Raw genomic sequence first — 17,184 nt, 5'->3', positions numbered from 1 at the left:
CCCTCCACAAGCAAACTGAAATGTCTGACATACTTATCCAGCAAACAGCCATGAAGGCATGGTAATGAATAAGGAAGAACCCACTAATTCCATTCTATAGCTTTCCAGATTGTGAAGTATAATCTTCTTGGTGTACGTGTGAGCCTATTCGGTAGCTTGATTGCCAATAACTTCCTGCTTAAAGAGGCTAAACTTTGTCATGAACAAATGTAAGCATCTTTTCTCCTTTAAATGTGATCACATTTTTATTCTTTTTAAACTGTTGTGTGGTGTATATTTGTTGTTCAGGTTTGTTCCAATAATCTTTCTTTTGCAAATCTTGGGCTTCATATTTTAGTTATATGTATTGTTTTTTATGATAACATAAGTACATTATTTCTGACTCATTTTTTGGGCAATCGAGGAAGCTTGCTTCTCCTTGAAGCACATTACACCTATACAACACACATAGATACTGACAGACTATATATGTCGCAAACTAATACGAATACACTATTACACTAATAAAAAGAATATGCTAGTAGACCTGTACAAGCGGAATAGCACCGATATGTTCAAAATAGAACTAAAAGGAATTTTATCAGTGTATCAGTTGTATCGTTTCATAATGCAATAGAAAAAAGTGATAGAATTTTTATCAGTTTATCATATCAAATGTTTAGCTAGGGTTCCATTTGTAAAAATATGACATTAAAATAAATGTTTGTACCTGTGTCCAAAGCATGCTGATCACAAGCCTCCATATGGAAGTGTGCCAGATGCTCAACAGAGAGCAGTATGCATGCCCCTGCTGTGGCTTTGTGTCCTACCTGCTATTCCAGACACCCTGCAAGAACTGGTAGAGCACCCATGGCTGGCCCTGCAAGCAAAAATGTGCTCACAGTGAAAGTTGACTGCACAAAAAGTCACTGGGAAATGTAAACATATGCTGCCAAAACTACCATTTCGGTCATGTCCAATTCCTAATAAGAGGAATTTCTGTTTGAGTTGCAAAAACCTTTATTGCTATTTTCTGCAGTGAGTGCCATGTAGTGCTAATATATAAGCCAGTGTCGCAGGTCAAAACTACACAGTAGTGTCATCCTGCGAAGCTAAACATGCCACTGGCAAAATGCCTTGCTGAAGACCTAGATTTATTATAAAATATTACTGCAGAAACTCCCTAGTGGGACTTGTCAGATAGTACGTTGGCATTCTTTCCAGTTGCTCATCTTGCACACATACGTCTCTGACGCCTCTGAACGCATTAGGTTTGCTGTTTTTTTTGTTTTTGTTTTACCTGTATACCATATTTTTGCACGTATAACCCTCACCAAAATTTCCAAGAATGTAACTGTTAAGTGGAAGTGTGGGTCATCTGCAAATTTCGTCTTGATGTGTGGCTTCACAGCAATGCACCCTGCCCTGCCATGAAGCCATGTTTCAAGGCATAGTTCTCTGCCATGCAAAGTTTCGTTATCTCCTAGATAATCCCACCCTCTCTCCGCCCCTGTGTGTTGAAGCTTCCTTCTCTCCTCTTTCATGGTTGCCTATTCCCCTACTCTTTACGGGTCACCATTTTGAATTTAGTAGTTAGCAAATAGCGCACATGGCGCTGGCAAACTCATCCACCACCCGTTCCTGCGGTGCTATCTCGGTCCTCGAGAAGTGCTTCGTGGTACGATGGTAAGCTAAATTGCCATTGGAATTTTCAGCTCAGTCGCGTTTGCCTTGTCGCTGTTGCCCATACGGGGCTTGTCCTTCCATGCTGTCATCCACAGTCGTGCGAGTGCTAGCTGCGGAGTGATCCAATCATTTCACCTATCACGTGACTGATTCATCCAAGATAACGTCCGCCGTGTGAATATTTGGTCAGTATCACAGAAGAATGGGGGAACTGAGCTACTCACCATAGATACGATGTGAGAGTCGTGCATCAGCGAGTGGTGAGTGTTTTTGAGATTTGAGCGCCGTTGTATGCAGTTATGGCCACTCACGGCACTTTGCGTGCCATGAGGAGCCAGTCATGTGGCAATTCCTGTATTCATGGACTTCATTCATTCTTAATAAAATACATTTATGTAGGACGCCTTGACCAACAGAAAGCTGGATTGGGAGTTTTTCATGTTGCCCTGCAATTTTCTCATTGACAGTTTTAGGTTAATTATAATATTTGAGAAGTTGATTAATGTAATTGTGCAGAATGCAAAAAATAATCTGAGTATCTCCAAGCGATGGCAAACAAGATTACCTTGGTTCTGTCCTGCTATGTGGCATTTGCACGTTTGCCATTCATGGCAGCAGTGGCAGTAGTGCTTGCATGCCAGCTCACGCATCCCTTTCTGATTGTAAAGAATTTGCCGCTACTGCTGGATCAACTGCACGTGTCATCAAGCAAGATATCTTGTCAAGCGAGATATTCAGAAGACCACCAAGTGGTGCTGGCTTGTCCTGGAATCGCTACTTAAAGGCTGCCTTCACCTACCATCAACCATTTTTCGCAGCAGCAGCAGTAGTGCTTGCACATTGGCTCATGCATTCCTTTCCGTTCATTCGGGTTGGTTACGACAGCATCTGTCATTTTCTTTGTTATCCTGTTACTGTCGCTACTGCCATAAACTGTTCTCTAAACTACTTGTATTCTTGCAATGAGAGTTTGGTGTTTTTGTAGAGTGCTGTTAGATCTGCCCACGTGTGCCGAGCTCGCTAAGAGAATTGTTGAACTGGAGTCAAGGCTTCTCAATGAATCTCATCATAATACTGATTGCATTGTTGACAATATTGTCGTAAAAATGAAAACCTCTAGGGTTGATGTGCTGGAGCTAAAGAAGCATGTGGATAGCCTTGAGTCCAGTTTGAAATTCCTGAATGATCTGGTTGAAAACCTGCAGAGTGAAAAGGCCTCACTTGTGGCAGAAAACAAACCCTTAAAACTGAAAACTGTTCCCTTTCCCGCAAGGTCTCCAAGCTAGAGCAGTACTCTCGCATTAACAAGATTGAGATTAGGGTATCCCCTGTACTCAGGGCGAGGACTCTGTTGCTGTTTTGGAGAGAGTTGGCAGGAAAATTGGATATCCCCTGACTTCCTCTGATCTCAATGTTGTTCATCGAGTCTACTAAAGATATGGGCAAGAAGAACTTAATTGCAAGATTCTGTTCACGAACAAAAAAGAATGATATTATCAGCAAGGCACGAAACACAAGGCTCTGCCCGAGTGACACAGGCAAATATGACAGCAGCTTCCCTATATTTGTTAATGACCTCATGACACTACAAAATATGGCACTCTTTTCCAAAGCAGTGGTTTTTAAAAAATCTAACAACTAGAACCACTTGTGGGCTGATAACTGTCAAATGGAGGCTAGAAACACAAATGAGAGCCGTGTTTGCTGCATTGCTGAGAAGCCTCTATTCCAATGCTTTATTATCATTACCGTCCACCATGGCTTGTTACCTGTCAACATCTGCACCAAGTAAGTTCATATGGTGCGTCTACCATTCAATAATTCGCTTCAATGCTAGAAGTCTCCACAAGCATTTCGCTGACTATCAGAGCCTTTTCTCAGCAATTAACAATGCCTTTTCAATAATACGTGCATCTGAAACCTGAGGACAAGGACCTATTCTGTTTTAACTCATACATTTCTGAGTATTTTCGCAGAGACATGAGTAACCATGATCGTAGATCTATATATATTTCGTTTAACATTCCATACAAACGCCAGCATGACTTGGAGTTAACTATTAGTTACTGTGAATCAGTATTTATTAAATTCGATTCACCTATCTTCTGTATATACAAAAAGAACTCAGTTTGGCTGCATTTATCGCTCCCCTCCTTCTTTGGTTACTGACTTCTGTTGTGCCCTTGATCAAGCAATGTCAAAAATATTGTACGTTAATTGCAGCGCAATAATCATGGGTGACATCAACATTAACCTTTCAGATACGACTTCACCTATTTCTTGTAATTATTCAGGCACCTTTCATAGTTTTGGGTATCAATGTTTAATTACTCTCCCTACGCGCTGCGCTGTCTTACAATGCCGATGGCACATTAACTGATCACAAATTACTGACCCACCGGATGCAGGCATTGTTAACACCAACATTACTGATCACTACCCTATCATTCTACGCTTTCACAATCACTTAACCTTAACCCTTTATTGACGAGTGTTACTTACAGGCAACATACCAAAAAATAATTTTTTTCTTGCCATGTTTCAGTATTGAGCACAAAGTTTCTGGCTAAATGTCTTTGGCCAACACTGAATGAGAGGCAGCCAGCGTCATTTGTTGGATTAGAGCAGGAACACTGGACGAGGAAGAAGAAGCTTGGCATGCGACTCACTGTCTAGTGAAAGCTAGGTCAGAGGAAACAGGCCAATGCAACACATCCAGCTGCAGTGATGCCACACATGTGATGTAAAGCAAATTATGTGTATACACCTATGGTTCACATATGATGAGACCTGTCTGCACAAAATGAAAACAAAGCTTTAGGTGGCTTGGAGTGCGGGATTCTCACCCATGCTCTTGGGTCAAAGGAATGACAACACAGTAGTGCAAACAATCACAAGGGCATCTATTGCACCTTTTATAGATCAATGCCTGCTAGCCGAGTTGCTATCCCCAAAACATTCCGATGGGCGCGCAACAAATCGCGGAAGCTCGACTCCCCGCGACCGGATAGCGAGCGAATATGTTCGCCCCATGCTGGATCCCAACACCTGGTCGTTCACATGTACCGTCACGCGAACGGTGGCGCGTTCGAACAAAAGCCTTCACGAGACGGTCTCGCAGAAGCCTGGATCGAAGCACGCGCGAAACATCCACGCTGCTTGCTGACCTTGAGCCAAAGAGGAAGAGCCTTCTCCTTTCTGCGTCCAAGTATCCCCGCCGTTAGCAGCGCAACACTCACGCCCTCTCTTGTACTGTGCTTCAACCAGACACCGACTGCCACGAGCATCACGGCATCACGCAGGCCACACGGAGAAGCCGCATTGCAGGAGATGGCAGCTATGCGGGAACACAACATATCAGGGGACGCGTGAGAGTCGCGCATCCCCACAGGAGTGAAGCCCACTTCCAGTTTTCTGCCTGAGGTTTTCCCCCTATTGCTAAAAAATTTCCACAATATATGTTTTCCTTTTGTTGGTTATGCTTATTTTTGATGTGTTTTGCATGTTTAGGTAGGAAATTTACATTTTTTCTAGGTATTTATATGTCTCGTCATTACAGGGTCAAGAAACACTTCATACTACAGACCTGGTTAAAACACGTTGGCAGGCTAGTTGGTTAGAATCCATGATAGAGTGTATAAGCGCAACTGAACGAGGACGTAGAAAGAAACAGATACACAGAGACAGTGCTTCACTTTCAACTATAGATTTTATTTTCACACGCATCGATATATAATATATATACCGTACGAATGGAAACAAATGTGACAGGAAAAAAAACAACATTCAGTGGTGCATATCGATGAACCATACATGTATGCAAGACATGGTGAAAACATATACTGCAATGGTTACAAAGATAAGCCGAAGAATCGTATGTCCTTTAAAGATAGTGACACTGATGGCTTGCTCATGCACCTTTCCTGTAATTTTGCAATTTCGTAGGCTTCCAGAATCTCCCTTGTCATCCTGCTTTGAGCCCTCTACAGAATGGAAGTACTTTCAAACATGGGTTTGCAGGAACAATCTCAGCAATGAATACCCAAATGACCCGAGATTACCCTACTGACGGTATATCACTGCTCTTTTAATCTCTCATTGGTGCATCTGCCGGTTTGACCAACATACATTCTTCCGAACAAAAGTGGAATGGCATAGACAACATTATGAGTGCAGGTTACACATTGTTTGCGATGTTGAGTAGAACATGCATGCCTTTTGTTATTCTCTGTATTAACCTGTTTGCATAGCTTCTGTAGACACTCAGGGGCAGAGAAAACCACATCCAACCCCAATTTCGCTGCTATTCTTCTGAGATTTTGTGAAATGCAATGAATGTATGGTACCACAGCAACTTCCTTTGCTCTTGTAGTGGCAATGATTCCATTCAATGTGTTTTTACACTTCCTGCTTAAGCCCTCCGCAACAGAGGTGAGCATACGCATCGGGTAACCAGAATTTGCCAGGCACTTGGCCTGATCTCTGAAACTGGCTTCTACTTTGTGGTCACAGGACTTTGTCAGAGAATTATTGGAACACGATGTTACTACTACGCATTTTACGATTTTTGAATGAGCGGAACGAAATGGTAGGACTGGCTTATTGCCTCTCGGCTGATAACTCCAGCAGGCCTTTTATGGGAAAAACTACAATCTCAAGTCTAAAAACCTTATGAAATTGTCTATGGGGACTTCATGTGTCAACGATAAAGGGGACACTTCAGTAAACAAGGTTACAGATTTTGAAACCAGTGAGTCAAAATTGTCTGATTCGTTATTCAAAATGATTAGAAAATCGTCAACAAATCTGAACACTTTCATGACATCGGTGTTATTTTTCAGGTGTTCATCAAGAACCTGATCACGGTTAGCTAGATATAAGTCACTTATGCAGGGAGCAATACCTGACCCAATGCATATGCCATCTTTTTGTTTGACATTTCCCTCCCAAGTAACGTATGTCGAGTTAACAAAAAAACGAAGAATTTCTAAAATCCATCGCAAGTCAAACCAGAAACGTCTTGAAACCGAAACGCTCCAAACTTGTCAATGCAGTCAGTTATACATTTCATCACGTCATTCTGTGAGAGAGAATAGTACAGGTCCTTTAAGTCTATTGAAAAAGCGACAAGGTTCCTTTCTTGCCAGTCTTTAAAGAATACCACTACTTGTTCAAACTTAGTTACCAAAAATGGGTCGTTGATTGGCAAGAGCTTTAAGTGCTTTTGTAAAAATGTGGCTACAAGTTTCTGCCAGGTTGCGGCCCGAAGTTCGCAACTCAGCCAAAGAAGTCTGCTCCTGATCTATTGGCAACGGTACGAGAAATGTCAAAGCGAGTACCTGAAGCCGAGTCGGAAAGGTGTGTATCAGAGGGAGTGGATGCACTAATGTGGTCCTGTCCCTTTAGCGAAAGGTTCTCCTTGAACAAGACTTAAGTTCATGAAAGACAATGCGCTCACACTTATCCCTGCGGATAAGGAGGGAGGTTTCATTGTGATGAACAGAACGATGTATAATTCAAAGGCTCGTGAAGCAATTTCATCAACTTTCAGGGTCCACAACAACATAATACTTAAGAATGAACAAAATGAAGCAAAGAAGCTATGCAAAAGCTTCAAACTAGATGGCTTATCCCAGTCTATAAAAAAAAGCACAAGGCGGGACCTTGAATTGTTTTTCTCAGCACAAACGCAAAGAAAGTTGCTGTGGCACCACATGTTCATTGCATTTCACATACTCTCCGAAGCATAGCAGCGAAATGGGGGGTGGACGTGGTTTTTTCTGCTCCTGAGTGTCTACAGAAGCTATGCAAACAGGTTAATAAAGAGAATAACAAAAGGCACACATGTTTTACTCAACATCGCAAACAGTTTGTAACCTGCACTCATAATGTTGTCTATGCCATTCCACTTTCGTGTGGAAGAACATATGTTGGTCAAACTGGCAGATGCATCAATGAGAGATTAAAAGAGCAGTGATATACCGTCAGTAGGGTAATGTCGGGTCATTTGGGTATTCATTGCCGAGATTGTTCCTGCAAACCCATGTTTGAAAGTACTTCCATTCTGTATAGGGCTCAAAGCAGGATGACAAGGGAGGTTGTGGAAGCCTACGAAATTGCAAAATTACAGGAAAGGTGCGTGAGCAAGCTATCAGTGTTGCTATCTGAAAAGAACATATGATTCCTCGGTTTACCTTAGTAACTATTGCAGTATATGTTTTCACCATGCCTTGCATACATGTATGGCTCATCGATATGCACCACTGAATGTTTTTTTTTTCCTGTCACGTTTGTTTCTGCTCGTACGGTATATATATATATATATATATATATATATATATATATATATATATATATATATATATATATATATATTGATGCGTGTGAAAATAAACTTTACAGTTGAAAGTGAAGCTCTGTCTCTGTTTCTTTCTACGTCCTCGTTCAGTCATGTTATGCACTCCATCATACTACAGAATTATACTTGACAAAGCAATGTTCCTTGCTAGCCGAAATAAAACTGACTGGTCGGCAATTGAATCATCTTATGATCCTTGAAAAGATTTTTCACACTTTCTAACAGCACTTTCATCATATTTCAACTCACTTTCACAGATAAAATTCCAGAAATAAGGTTGCATCACTACAATACCCATGGATTACAGATAAGCTTCTGTAAGCAATGCGGTCTTGTGAAAATATGTACAAAAGACAAACAACCTTTCCATACTAAATTGCTTGCCCGTTACAAAATATTTTCTCACTTTCTGCTCAGCTGAGAAGTGCGAAGCGGAATTATAACAAACTAAAACTTGTACAATGTAGTAATAAGACTAGGAAGAAATGGGAAATAGTTAACACCTTTTTAAACCGTAATACCCTGAACGTCATATCGAGAATCATTCACAATAAGAGACTATAACAGTAATCCACTTGATATTGCTGATGCCGTTTGTGACGCTTTCTTCATTGAAGGGGTCCTGAACAACTCTTTGGACTTGGTGAGAAAACATAGTCTGCAAGTAGCATATGCTGCTGTGAACATCCCAGCCAAGTTTTGCAGTCGTGCACAACAGGTGGAGCTCACAAGCGGAGCGCGAAGTCACCTTTCTCTAAAACACTGTCTCTTCAACAGAAGCCTGCGTCTCACTCTTTTCTAAATGCTTCATTTCATAACATAGCGGATTCCTATGCGCAGCTGCTATTGGCCATTACCTACATCAATCAACAAGGGTGTTTGGATCAGCGTGCTTTTTCCTGCTGTTACTGTGTATATTTATTGGAAAAGTTCGACAAACAGGCTGAAGTAAGCGAAAATGTGCTTTCGAATTACAATAATAATTACGTACTTCAGGAAGAAGGTGCCTATCGTGTGCTCACGCTTGGCCATAGCCACTCGCATAGAAATTAAACTTTGGCCACTCTGCTTATCGGTGTCGTAACCGTCAGGTTTCACTAATTTCGAGTAGCTTTGAAAGCTCAATTAGCCTCAAACCACGCAAAACTTAAAGCCACACCACACACACGCTTGCCAGTGTGCGTTCACTCCTGGCCTCTCCTGGTTAGACACTTTGGCAGACTTATTGATAGCACTTCAAAATGCACAATTTGGGTGTTTCTACTATCTGTCAGTCAAGCTGGTGAAGGACAAAGCCGGTCCACACTATGTAACATGGCCAGATGAGCATATTAGCCAGGCCAAGCTCTGTCGTGCACAAAACAAACGCTGTGCATATGCACTACAGTTGCATGTAACTGTGGTCTCCTACGCAGTGTAGGTACCGTGGCCGCCACAGGGTGCAGCGACGAGTCCACTAGCTAAGCGCACTCTGGCTCGCTGAGGACAACTCATTTGGCTTACGCTTGGTATGTTGTAGGCACCAAAATTGGAAGTGGTTTCAGCATTAACATTTAAAACCAAACTTAAACTGTGTGCCACGGTGACATTTAGAAGGCGGAGCATTGTGGGCACGCCTCGCTCCACCTTAGCCTTTGCAGTCCAAGGCATTGAAGGAGGGGTGGAAGCACTGCGGACGTGTTTGATTGCCAATAACTTCGCTTCTGCTGAATACACTGAAGTACTTTTTGCGGCAAGGTATTTATGAAATAGCCTATTTCACTTCAAATGCCTTGCTCCAAATAGATAAAAAGTGGTTCAGGGCCCCCTTTTCTGATTCTGCTTCATGCTGTAACACGTCTTTTAGCCGCCTACCTCATTTACTTTTACTTTTTCCAACTACACCTGATGAAGTAATTGCAATAATTAGGACCCTTAAAGCCACTAGTGCTGGCCTCGAAAATATTAATGGTTACCATATTAAAATGATTGCACAACATATGGCTAACATTTTCTTTGATATCATTATAATTTTTAAAACCGGTGTGTTCCCACAAGAACTTAAGCGCGGTCGAGTCATTCCTGTTTTTAAAAAAGGTGATTGCACGCTCATGCAGAATTGTAGACCCATTTGCGTTTTTCCATTTTACAGCGCAGCTCTTAGGTGGCAATTCCTGCATTGAGCATTGGCATGCCTCTGTGTACATTTGCGGCGTACCTCAGCATAACCGAGTGAACGAGCACAGTGAAAGATGAAAGCAAACACGGAGCACAGTGTGAAATAAAAGGAGAGCGCATGAGAAGTGGAAGAGGAGAGTACAGTGAAAGCATAAGGTGGAAAGCAGAGGAGGAGCAGAATAAACAGCCTGCGCATGTGCAGAGTTGCTGGCGGCCACAGCAACTTCAGCCACAAGGGCAATCTCATCTGTACTGCCGAGGAGGGGTGGGGGCAGGGTGACGTGAGGTGAGGAGGGGTTCGCTTGTCGCGAAGTCAACTGCTGAGTCCAGTCTACGGTATCAGCATGTGTCACGGGGATCACTGCTCCTGCAAGCGGCGGTGGCAAGCAGCTACAAGTAAGGTTTGATGTGACGCTCCCTTGGGTGCTGTCGCCTCCGACACTGGTGGCACTATTTCCTCGCGACGAAGGGCCCGCTCTAGTCATTGATGGAATGAAAGCATGTGAAGAAAAGCGTAGTGCCATGCAAGATGGGCTGTGCGGCGACGATGGCTACAATATGGCGCCAGAGTAGTGCTTGTCGTTTGTATAAAAACAAAGTACACTGCTCCCAGCATTTGCTTCCCAATATAAATCTATATAGTCATAATACAAAATATTAACATGTGAAATGAAAACACGTATAGAGCTGCGCTCAAATTTCGCATTAGGGAGTATCGTAATTGTTGGTGAATTTTTTTTAAATAAGGTTACTGAACAACGTATTGAAAGACATCTAATAACATATTTAAATAAATTTAGTATTCTTTAACCCTATCAAGTTGGCTTTTGTTCTGGCTTCTTAACTAATCTAGCACATATAGCTATTACAAGTAACCTTAAAAATGCAGTTGATGATGGTAAATTTGCAGGATCCATATTCATTGACATATCTAAGGCCTTCGACACTATTAACCACACAATTCTTTTTGCTAAACTTGAAGCCATTGAAATACCCCGTCTGTCACTACTTCTAATCCATAGTTACTTACAAGATAGAAAACAAATCAACATTTCTGGATACTACTCTAAAGAAGCTACTACTAACATAGATGTACCGCAGGAGTCCATATTGTCCCCTACTTGTCCTAATTTATATTACTGATCTGCCTAGTTGCCTCTCCTTGTCGAGGTGCATTCTGTACACTGACGACACTGCTGTATTTATTTCTAACAATTGTGTACCAACGCAAACAAGTAAGCTAAATGAATATCTTGTGAAAATTTCCATGTGGCGTGAGCATAATAAGCTGCAGATTAAATATAATAATACCAATTTTGTTGTCTTCACCTCACATCAGCAAGTGCCTGAGCACCTTCAATCCATTTCCATCAACAATTACCTCATCACAACAGTTGATCATTGCTCCAATTAAGTGTGGAGTTTGATCATCTTGAATTTCACCGTCACACAGCTGACATAAAAAATTTTATATGGAATACGTGTTCTAATTAAAACACGACCACATTTCTCATTTTCTACTATCATATCGCTTTATATGCTTTTGTTCATCCTCATATTAACTATAGCACTGAGTCATGGGGAAACACTTGTAAACTTAACATCATTTCAAGTAATTCAAAATCGAGCTATTTGCCAAACATTTTTATCTCGTATCATTAGTGCTGATCAGTTATTACATGCACATAATATTCCAAGTGTGATTGATCTTGTTACACAGCAAAGGGACTGAATGAAGATACAGGCATTTGCACTTTACAATACGTAAGCGGTGACGCGCGATGCCGAGACGAACCTCGCTTTCCTCTTCTTCAGTCCCCTTGCTGTGCCACACCATGTGGCAAATAACCTCACCCTTTTTATTTTTTGGGCATTAAACAATAATAGTAACCATCATACCAAAGACATCTCTTATAAGTACAAACAATACTAGATTTGCAGACAATATAAAGTTTATTTCACCCGGCGTTCGCACCAACTATGGCAAGCAGTCATTACATTTTTTAGCTTTATCTCTGTGGAACATATCACCATCGCTTTAAAATTTCTGAAAGCTCACAGATTTCATACAGAACTTAAAGGGTCCCTCATCTGGCCATTTTGAGCTGACAAGCACAGAGCATACATTGCGTGATAACAATCTTATCTACAAAGTATTACATCACTACGCACAGCGGAAAGATCTGAAACTTCAAATCAAATGCCGTTTTCCCTTCTCCTTGCGGCCGCCGCACTGCAAGCTGGAGGATGATGTACATGTGCTAGTATGCCTACGTACACATGTTTGCACTGTGACGTCGCTCGTGGTGACACGTGACTTCGAGAATTATTCAAGGCAACATCTGTTATTTGTGTAATATGCTGCTTGAATAGATGAATTAAAGCTTAGAGAAATAACAAAACACACAAACCGAATGTCTGCATGTTTTTGATTTAGTTCACACCACATCAAGAGAGATGTACTTCCGTTTCGTCCGGTTGTTCCCACGTCGTGCAGTCGCCTGTGCAGACACTGAAACTATGTTATTTCCTACCGTGTTCCAACGACAGGATCATTCTCTGTGATCCACTTGTGTCTGCCTCAGTATTTGTGTAGCACTGACTTATACTGACTTATACTTATACTAGCACTGACTAGTCAGGTGTCCTCGTGCAGAGAATGCAGAATCGTGCACTGCGCAAAATTAGACAATCACAACAGCTCACGGGAGACACTGTCAGCGGAAGTGCGCCGCGCCACTAGAAAGTGAGGAGAAAAGAAAATTGAAGACGGGGTTCGTGACATATGCATCACGCGATCCTCAAGGTTGTAGGAGTTCCACTCTGCGTCCGGCTAGGGCTGAAGGTGAACTCCGGATCTAGCTCCACTGCGCTCCCCACTAGGTCTGGTATGAGAGAACACAGGGAAGGAATTTCGCTTGTGGAGGCTAGACAGGGTGAGTGGGGAGAGTGTCTCGCTTGGCAGTAGAGCTTGCCTCCTGAAATCATGGGTTCACGGCACTGAAATATTTATATCTCGGCTATTAATGAGCCGATCTGAAAAATTTTTACGGCTTAACGCTCCTTAGAGGACACGTAACAACTTCCCACATATAACCAAAATATGGTATGGGGCCTGGTGAGGGGCCCTTTAGGCCCCTCCTTTTTTTTTTAAGCTTCCCCCGACTGTTCTTTTTCAGTAGTTTTTATATTTCCTTTTGCTTCATTTATGAAAAATATCCCTTTGTACTTTTTCTTATTATTGACTTATCCACAGCCTTGTTATTGCTTAATGCATTCAACTGCTATTTTCCTGTTCCTTTGTGCCTAGTCTCCTAAAAGCTTTTATTATCATAAATTTTAAATGTTACCACCGTTTGTATAATTCTTGTCATCATGCACAGGAGGTCTCATTTCAGTTTCTAACTAGAAGACCTCCTTCTGTATCTACATATCATGTAATTATCCCCATTTTTGACAAAAAAAAAAAAGAACTGATTCTGATTCTGACAAGCGGTACATATATTGGGAGCGCTTTTAATGCATGACGTCATTTTCATCTACAGATAATCACCTTCTCAGGTCTTCTTGGCAGGTGCTATCTGCGGCCTCACCTAATAAAAGCATTTGGTCTGATTCCATCCCAGCTGCCTGCTCTCCCAGGAGTTGTGCTCAGGCTGCCAGGTGCACCCGGACTTTAATGGCTCGACTTTTACTAATCCTACGGCTCCAGCAGCCCCAAGTGCAGCAGTTTGGACTGTCACCAGTCGTCAGCGTGATCCCCAGCTGTTCGCAGGGCTCCATGATGACGACACTGAGGACTGGATTGACAATTACAACAGAGTCAGTGATTATAACAAGTGGGACAAATATCAAAAGTGAGTAAACGTCACATTCTTCCTCACACATGTCGCAAAAACATGGTTCCTCAACCCCGAACAGGAAATCGCCGATTGGGCCACATTTACACAGAAGATCCAACAGATCTTCGGCACTACTGCTGGCCGATGTCATGCTGCCAAAAAGAAGCACACCGACTGCTACCAACCCGAAGGTAAGTCGTATACCTCGTACACTGAAGATGTCTTGGCACTACTTTGCAGACATGCCAGTAGCAACATGACAGAAACAGAATGCATTCGACACATTTTGAAGGGAATCAGCCATGTAGCATTGAACACCTTGGTGGTTCAAAATCCCACTTCCGTTACTGACATCACCACTACATGCCTGCAGTTTGAAAACTTCGCTCCCTTGTTGCGTACGAATTGCTGGAAGTATGACGCTAGGCCAATAAAACTGCGAAGCTCTAATCTGGTTGCACAGTCGAGGAAACTTGAGAACAGCAGCAGTTTTATCTGGGTCTGGTTGAATTCCTTCCTTGCTGATGATGTGACAGTGTACTTTAATGTTCTTCCTGGAAAGGCGGCATTTCTTTCAATTTAGTTGGAGGCCGGCGTGAGTAAAGCATATCAGGACTTTATCCGAGAGTTAAAAATGCTGGAAAAAACTAGAGAAACAGATGACAATGTTGTCCAGGACACACAGCACCGTGTCTATTGTTCATTCGAATTAAATTGAATTCTGGGATTTTACGTGCCAAACCCACAATTTGATTATGAGGCACGCTGTAGTGGGGGACTCCGGATTCACTTTGACCACCACGGGATCTTTAACGTGCCCCCAACACATGGAACACGGGCATTTTTGCATTTCACCCCCATCAAAATGCGACCGCCATGGCTGGGATTCGATCCCGCGATCTCATGCTTAGCAGCGCAATACCACAGCCGCTAAGCCCCCATGGCAGGTCGTTCAATCGAATGTGGCAGAAGCATTGCAGAGATCAAAAGGTACTACATTAAATTTTGACAGGCCACCAGGTGTAGCGAATGCAGTCTTTTCTTGGATTCTAGTTTTTCGAGTTGGGGTCAAGAGGCAGCATGGCAGCATGAAGCGATGGTAGGTGAAGGAGAAAAGCGGCGGCATGAACAGGAATGGCAGGATGTATCCACAGAGTTCACAGGGGATGGAGAGAGACAGGTGGGAGCCGAGTACACATGAGGTTGGTAAACGTCCAGTCGACAGACAAGCTCACATTCAAACATTGCGTAATCTCAGCATTTGCTCCAGCTGATGGCAGAAGTAAGAAATATGCCCCCGGATGCTGCAAAAATAGCAAGTGGGTCAGGATCGACACCAAGGAGTAAAAGATGCCGAGGTCGGTGCATGGGTTGCCATCGAAGCTAGGTGGGTACAAGCAGGAGCAGTTGGCAAGGCTGGGTCTAAGGGTACATCAGCTTGATACCGGCCATGGGTGGCTCTAGTCGCATTGTAGCAGCTTGTTTGAAGGCAGGGACAGGCGTTAAGATGGCGCTAGCAAAGGTGGCTATGAGGTGACGTCAGCGTATGTGGAGATGTGACAGGGTTGGTGAACAGAGTGCATGTGGCGTATAAGACAGGGACACTACTTTGTTGCTGATGATCTGACAGAGTCCAGAAGGTGTGTACTGGTGAGAAGCAGAACAGGAGAACATTGCATCTTGACTGTGAAGCTTCTCTCCTATGACAGTGTGTATCAAGCCTGTAGATCAGATAGATCAGCCTCACCGGGAAGATGGGCAATGTCATAGAGACATGGCACCTGAAGGGATTGAAGCTCGTCAAGCTGCTGGCATGTCATGGTGATGTCAGAAACCAAAGTGGGATTTGCACCACCAAGGCATTAAATGATATGGGGTTGATTCCATTCAATATGTATTGAATGCGCTCTGCTTCCATCATGTCGCTACTGGTGTGTCATCAAAGCGCCAAGATGTCCTTCGTGTTGGAAGCGGTCAGCGAGCTTCTTTTTGGTGGCATCAGATCGGGCAGAAGTAGTGCCGAAGATCTGTTGTACCTTCTGCGAAAATGCGGCCCAATCAGCGATTTCGTGTTCATAGTTGAGGAACCATACTTCGGTGATGGGATGAGGTAGGATGCGAAGTTTACTAACTTTTGATGGTCCTCCCACTTATCCAGTCACTGACTCCATAGTAGTTGTTGATCCAGTCCTCACTGTCATCACCACAGAGTCCTGTGACGACCTCGGGATCATGCTGATGCCTATTGACAATCCAAACTGGAGCACTTGGGGCTGCTGGAGCTGTAGGGTTAGTAGAAGCAGAGTTGCTTGAGTCCCAACATTTTGCTTATAGGCAGGTGCAACCGGTGGCCTGAGCACAGCTCCAGAGAGAACGGGAAGCTGGTATGGCATGGGATCGAAGAGAACCTCCACCACTTAAATGGACGGGACCAGACTGAACACATTTATAAGGTGAGGCCAAAGATAGCACCCACCAAGAAGAAGAAGATATGGGATGATGATGATTATATACAGATGAAAATGATGAGGTGCACTAAACCTGCTCACAATATACAAAATATTACCACCATAGGACCCCACGTATACCTATGGAGTGCAAGCAGAGAAAGGACGGGGAATGCGGGAGATAGAAATTGAAGACGATGAGCAAAACGTGAACAAGGTGAATGCAGGAGCCAACGTTTCAACAAGTGGACTTGTCTTCTTCAAGGTGACGAATGCTTTCCTCGCCACAGTATATATAGGTAGGGTTCTTCTAAAGGGGAGAGGGTGTGAGGTGGGAGGATGCGGAAATGAGGGAAAATGTGTTAGCGTGTCGAATTGAGAGTAAAGGAACACTGTGTACAAGGTCAAAGCCAGGGCACAACCCCACACCCCCAACCCCCCCACCCCCCCCGGTCTGTCAACGCACGCGCCTTAGCCAGCGTGTCAAGGGCATCTGACACGCCGGCTGACAAAAAATAAAAATAAAAAAAGAAAGAGAAAGGAAAGGAAAAAGAAAAGAAGGGGGGGGGGATACGCCAAGAAATCAAACTAAGTTTAGTTTAGTTACCTATAGCTTGAAGTTTAGCAGAGCGAATAGATTCTAAAGCTCCTTTTGAAACGTTTATGCCTATTGGTTGCAATGTCTTGAACTTATGGATAAGGTATGATTCTCTGT

At 43.0% G+C, this 17,184-nt stretch overlaps 1 protein-coding gene across 4 annotated transcripts in view; it reads right to left on the bottom strand.

Annotated features, from left to right (window-relative positions):
• Positions 1-17,184, bottom strand: part of Vps8 (vacuolar protein sorting 8) — a 962,017-nt gene that overhangs the window by 215,159 nt on the left and 729,674 nt on the right. For all 4 annotated transcript variants that reach the window (XM_070531351.1, XM_070531354.1, XM_070531353.1 and 1 more), the window contains one exon: positions 810-859. In XM_070531351.1, the coding sequence (XP_070387452.1) occupies positions 810-859 (50 nt within the window). The remainder of the gene's footprint in view (positions 1-809; positions 860-17,184) is intronic.

Source organism: Dermacentor albipictus, chromosome 1 (genome assembly GCF_038994185.2).
Source record: "Dermacentor albipictus isolate Rhodes 1998 colony chromosome 1, USDA_Dalb.pri_finalv2, whole genome shotgun sequence".
In the NCBI taxonomy this organism is placed as follows: Eukaryota; Metazoa; Arthropoda; class Arachnida; order Ixodida; family Ixodidae; genus Dermacentor; species Dermacentor albipictus.
The sequence above is the reverse complement of the archived record's forward strand: the minus strand, read 5'-3'. Positions and strand labels throughout refer to the sequence as shown.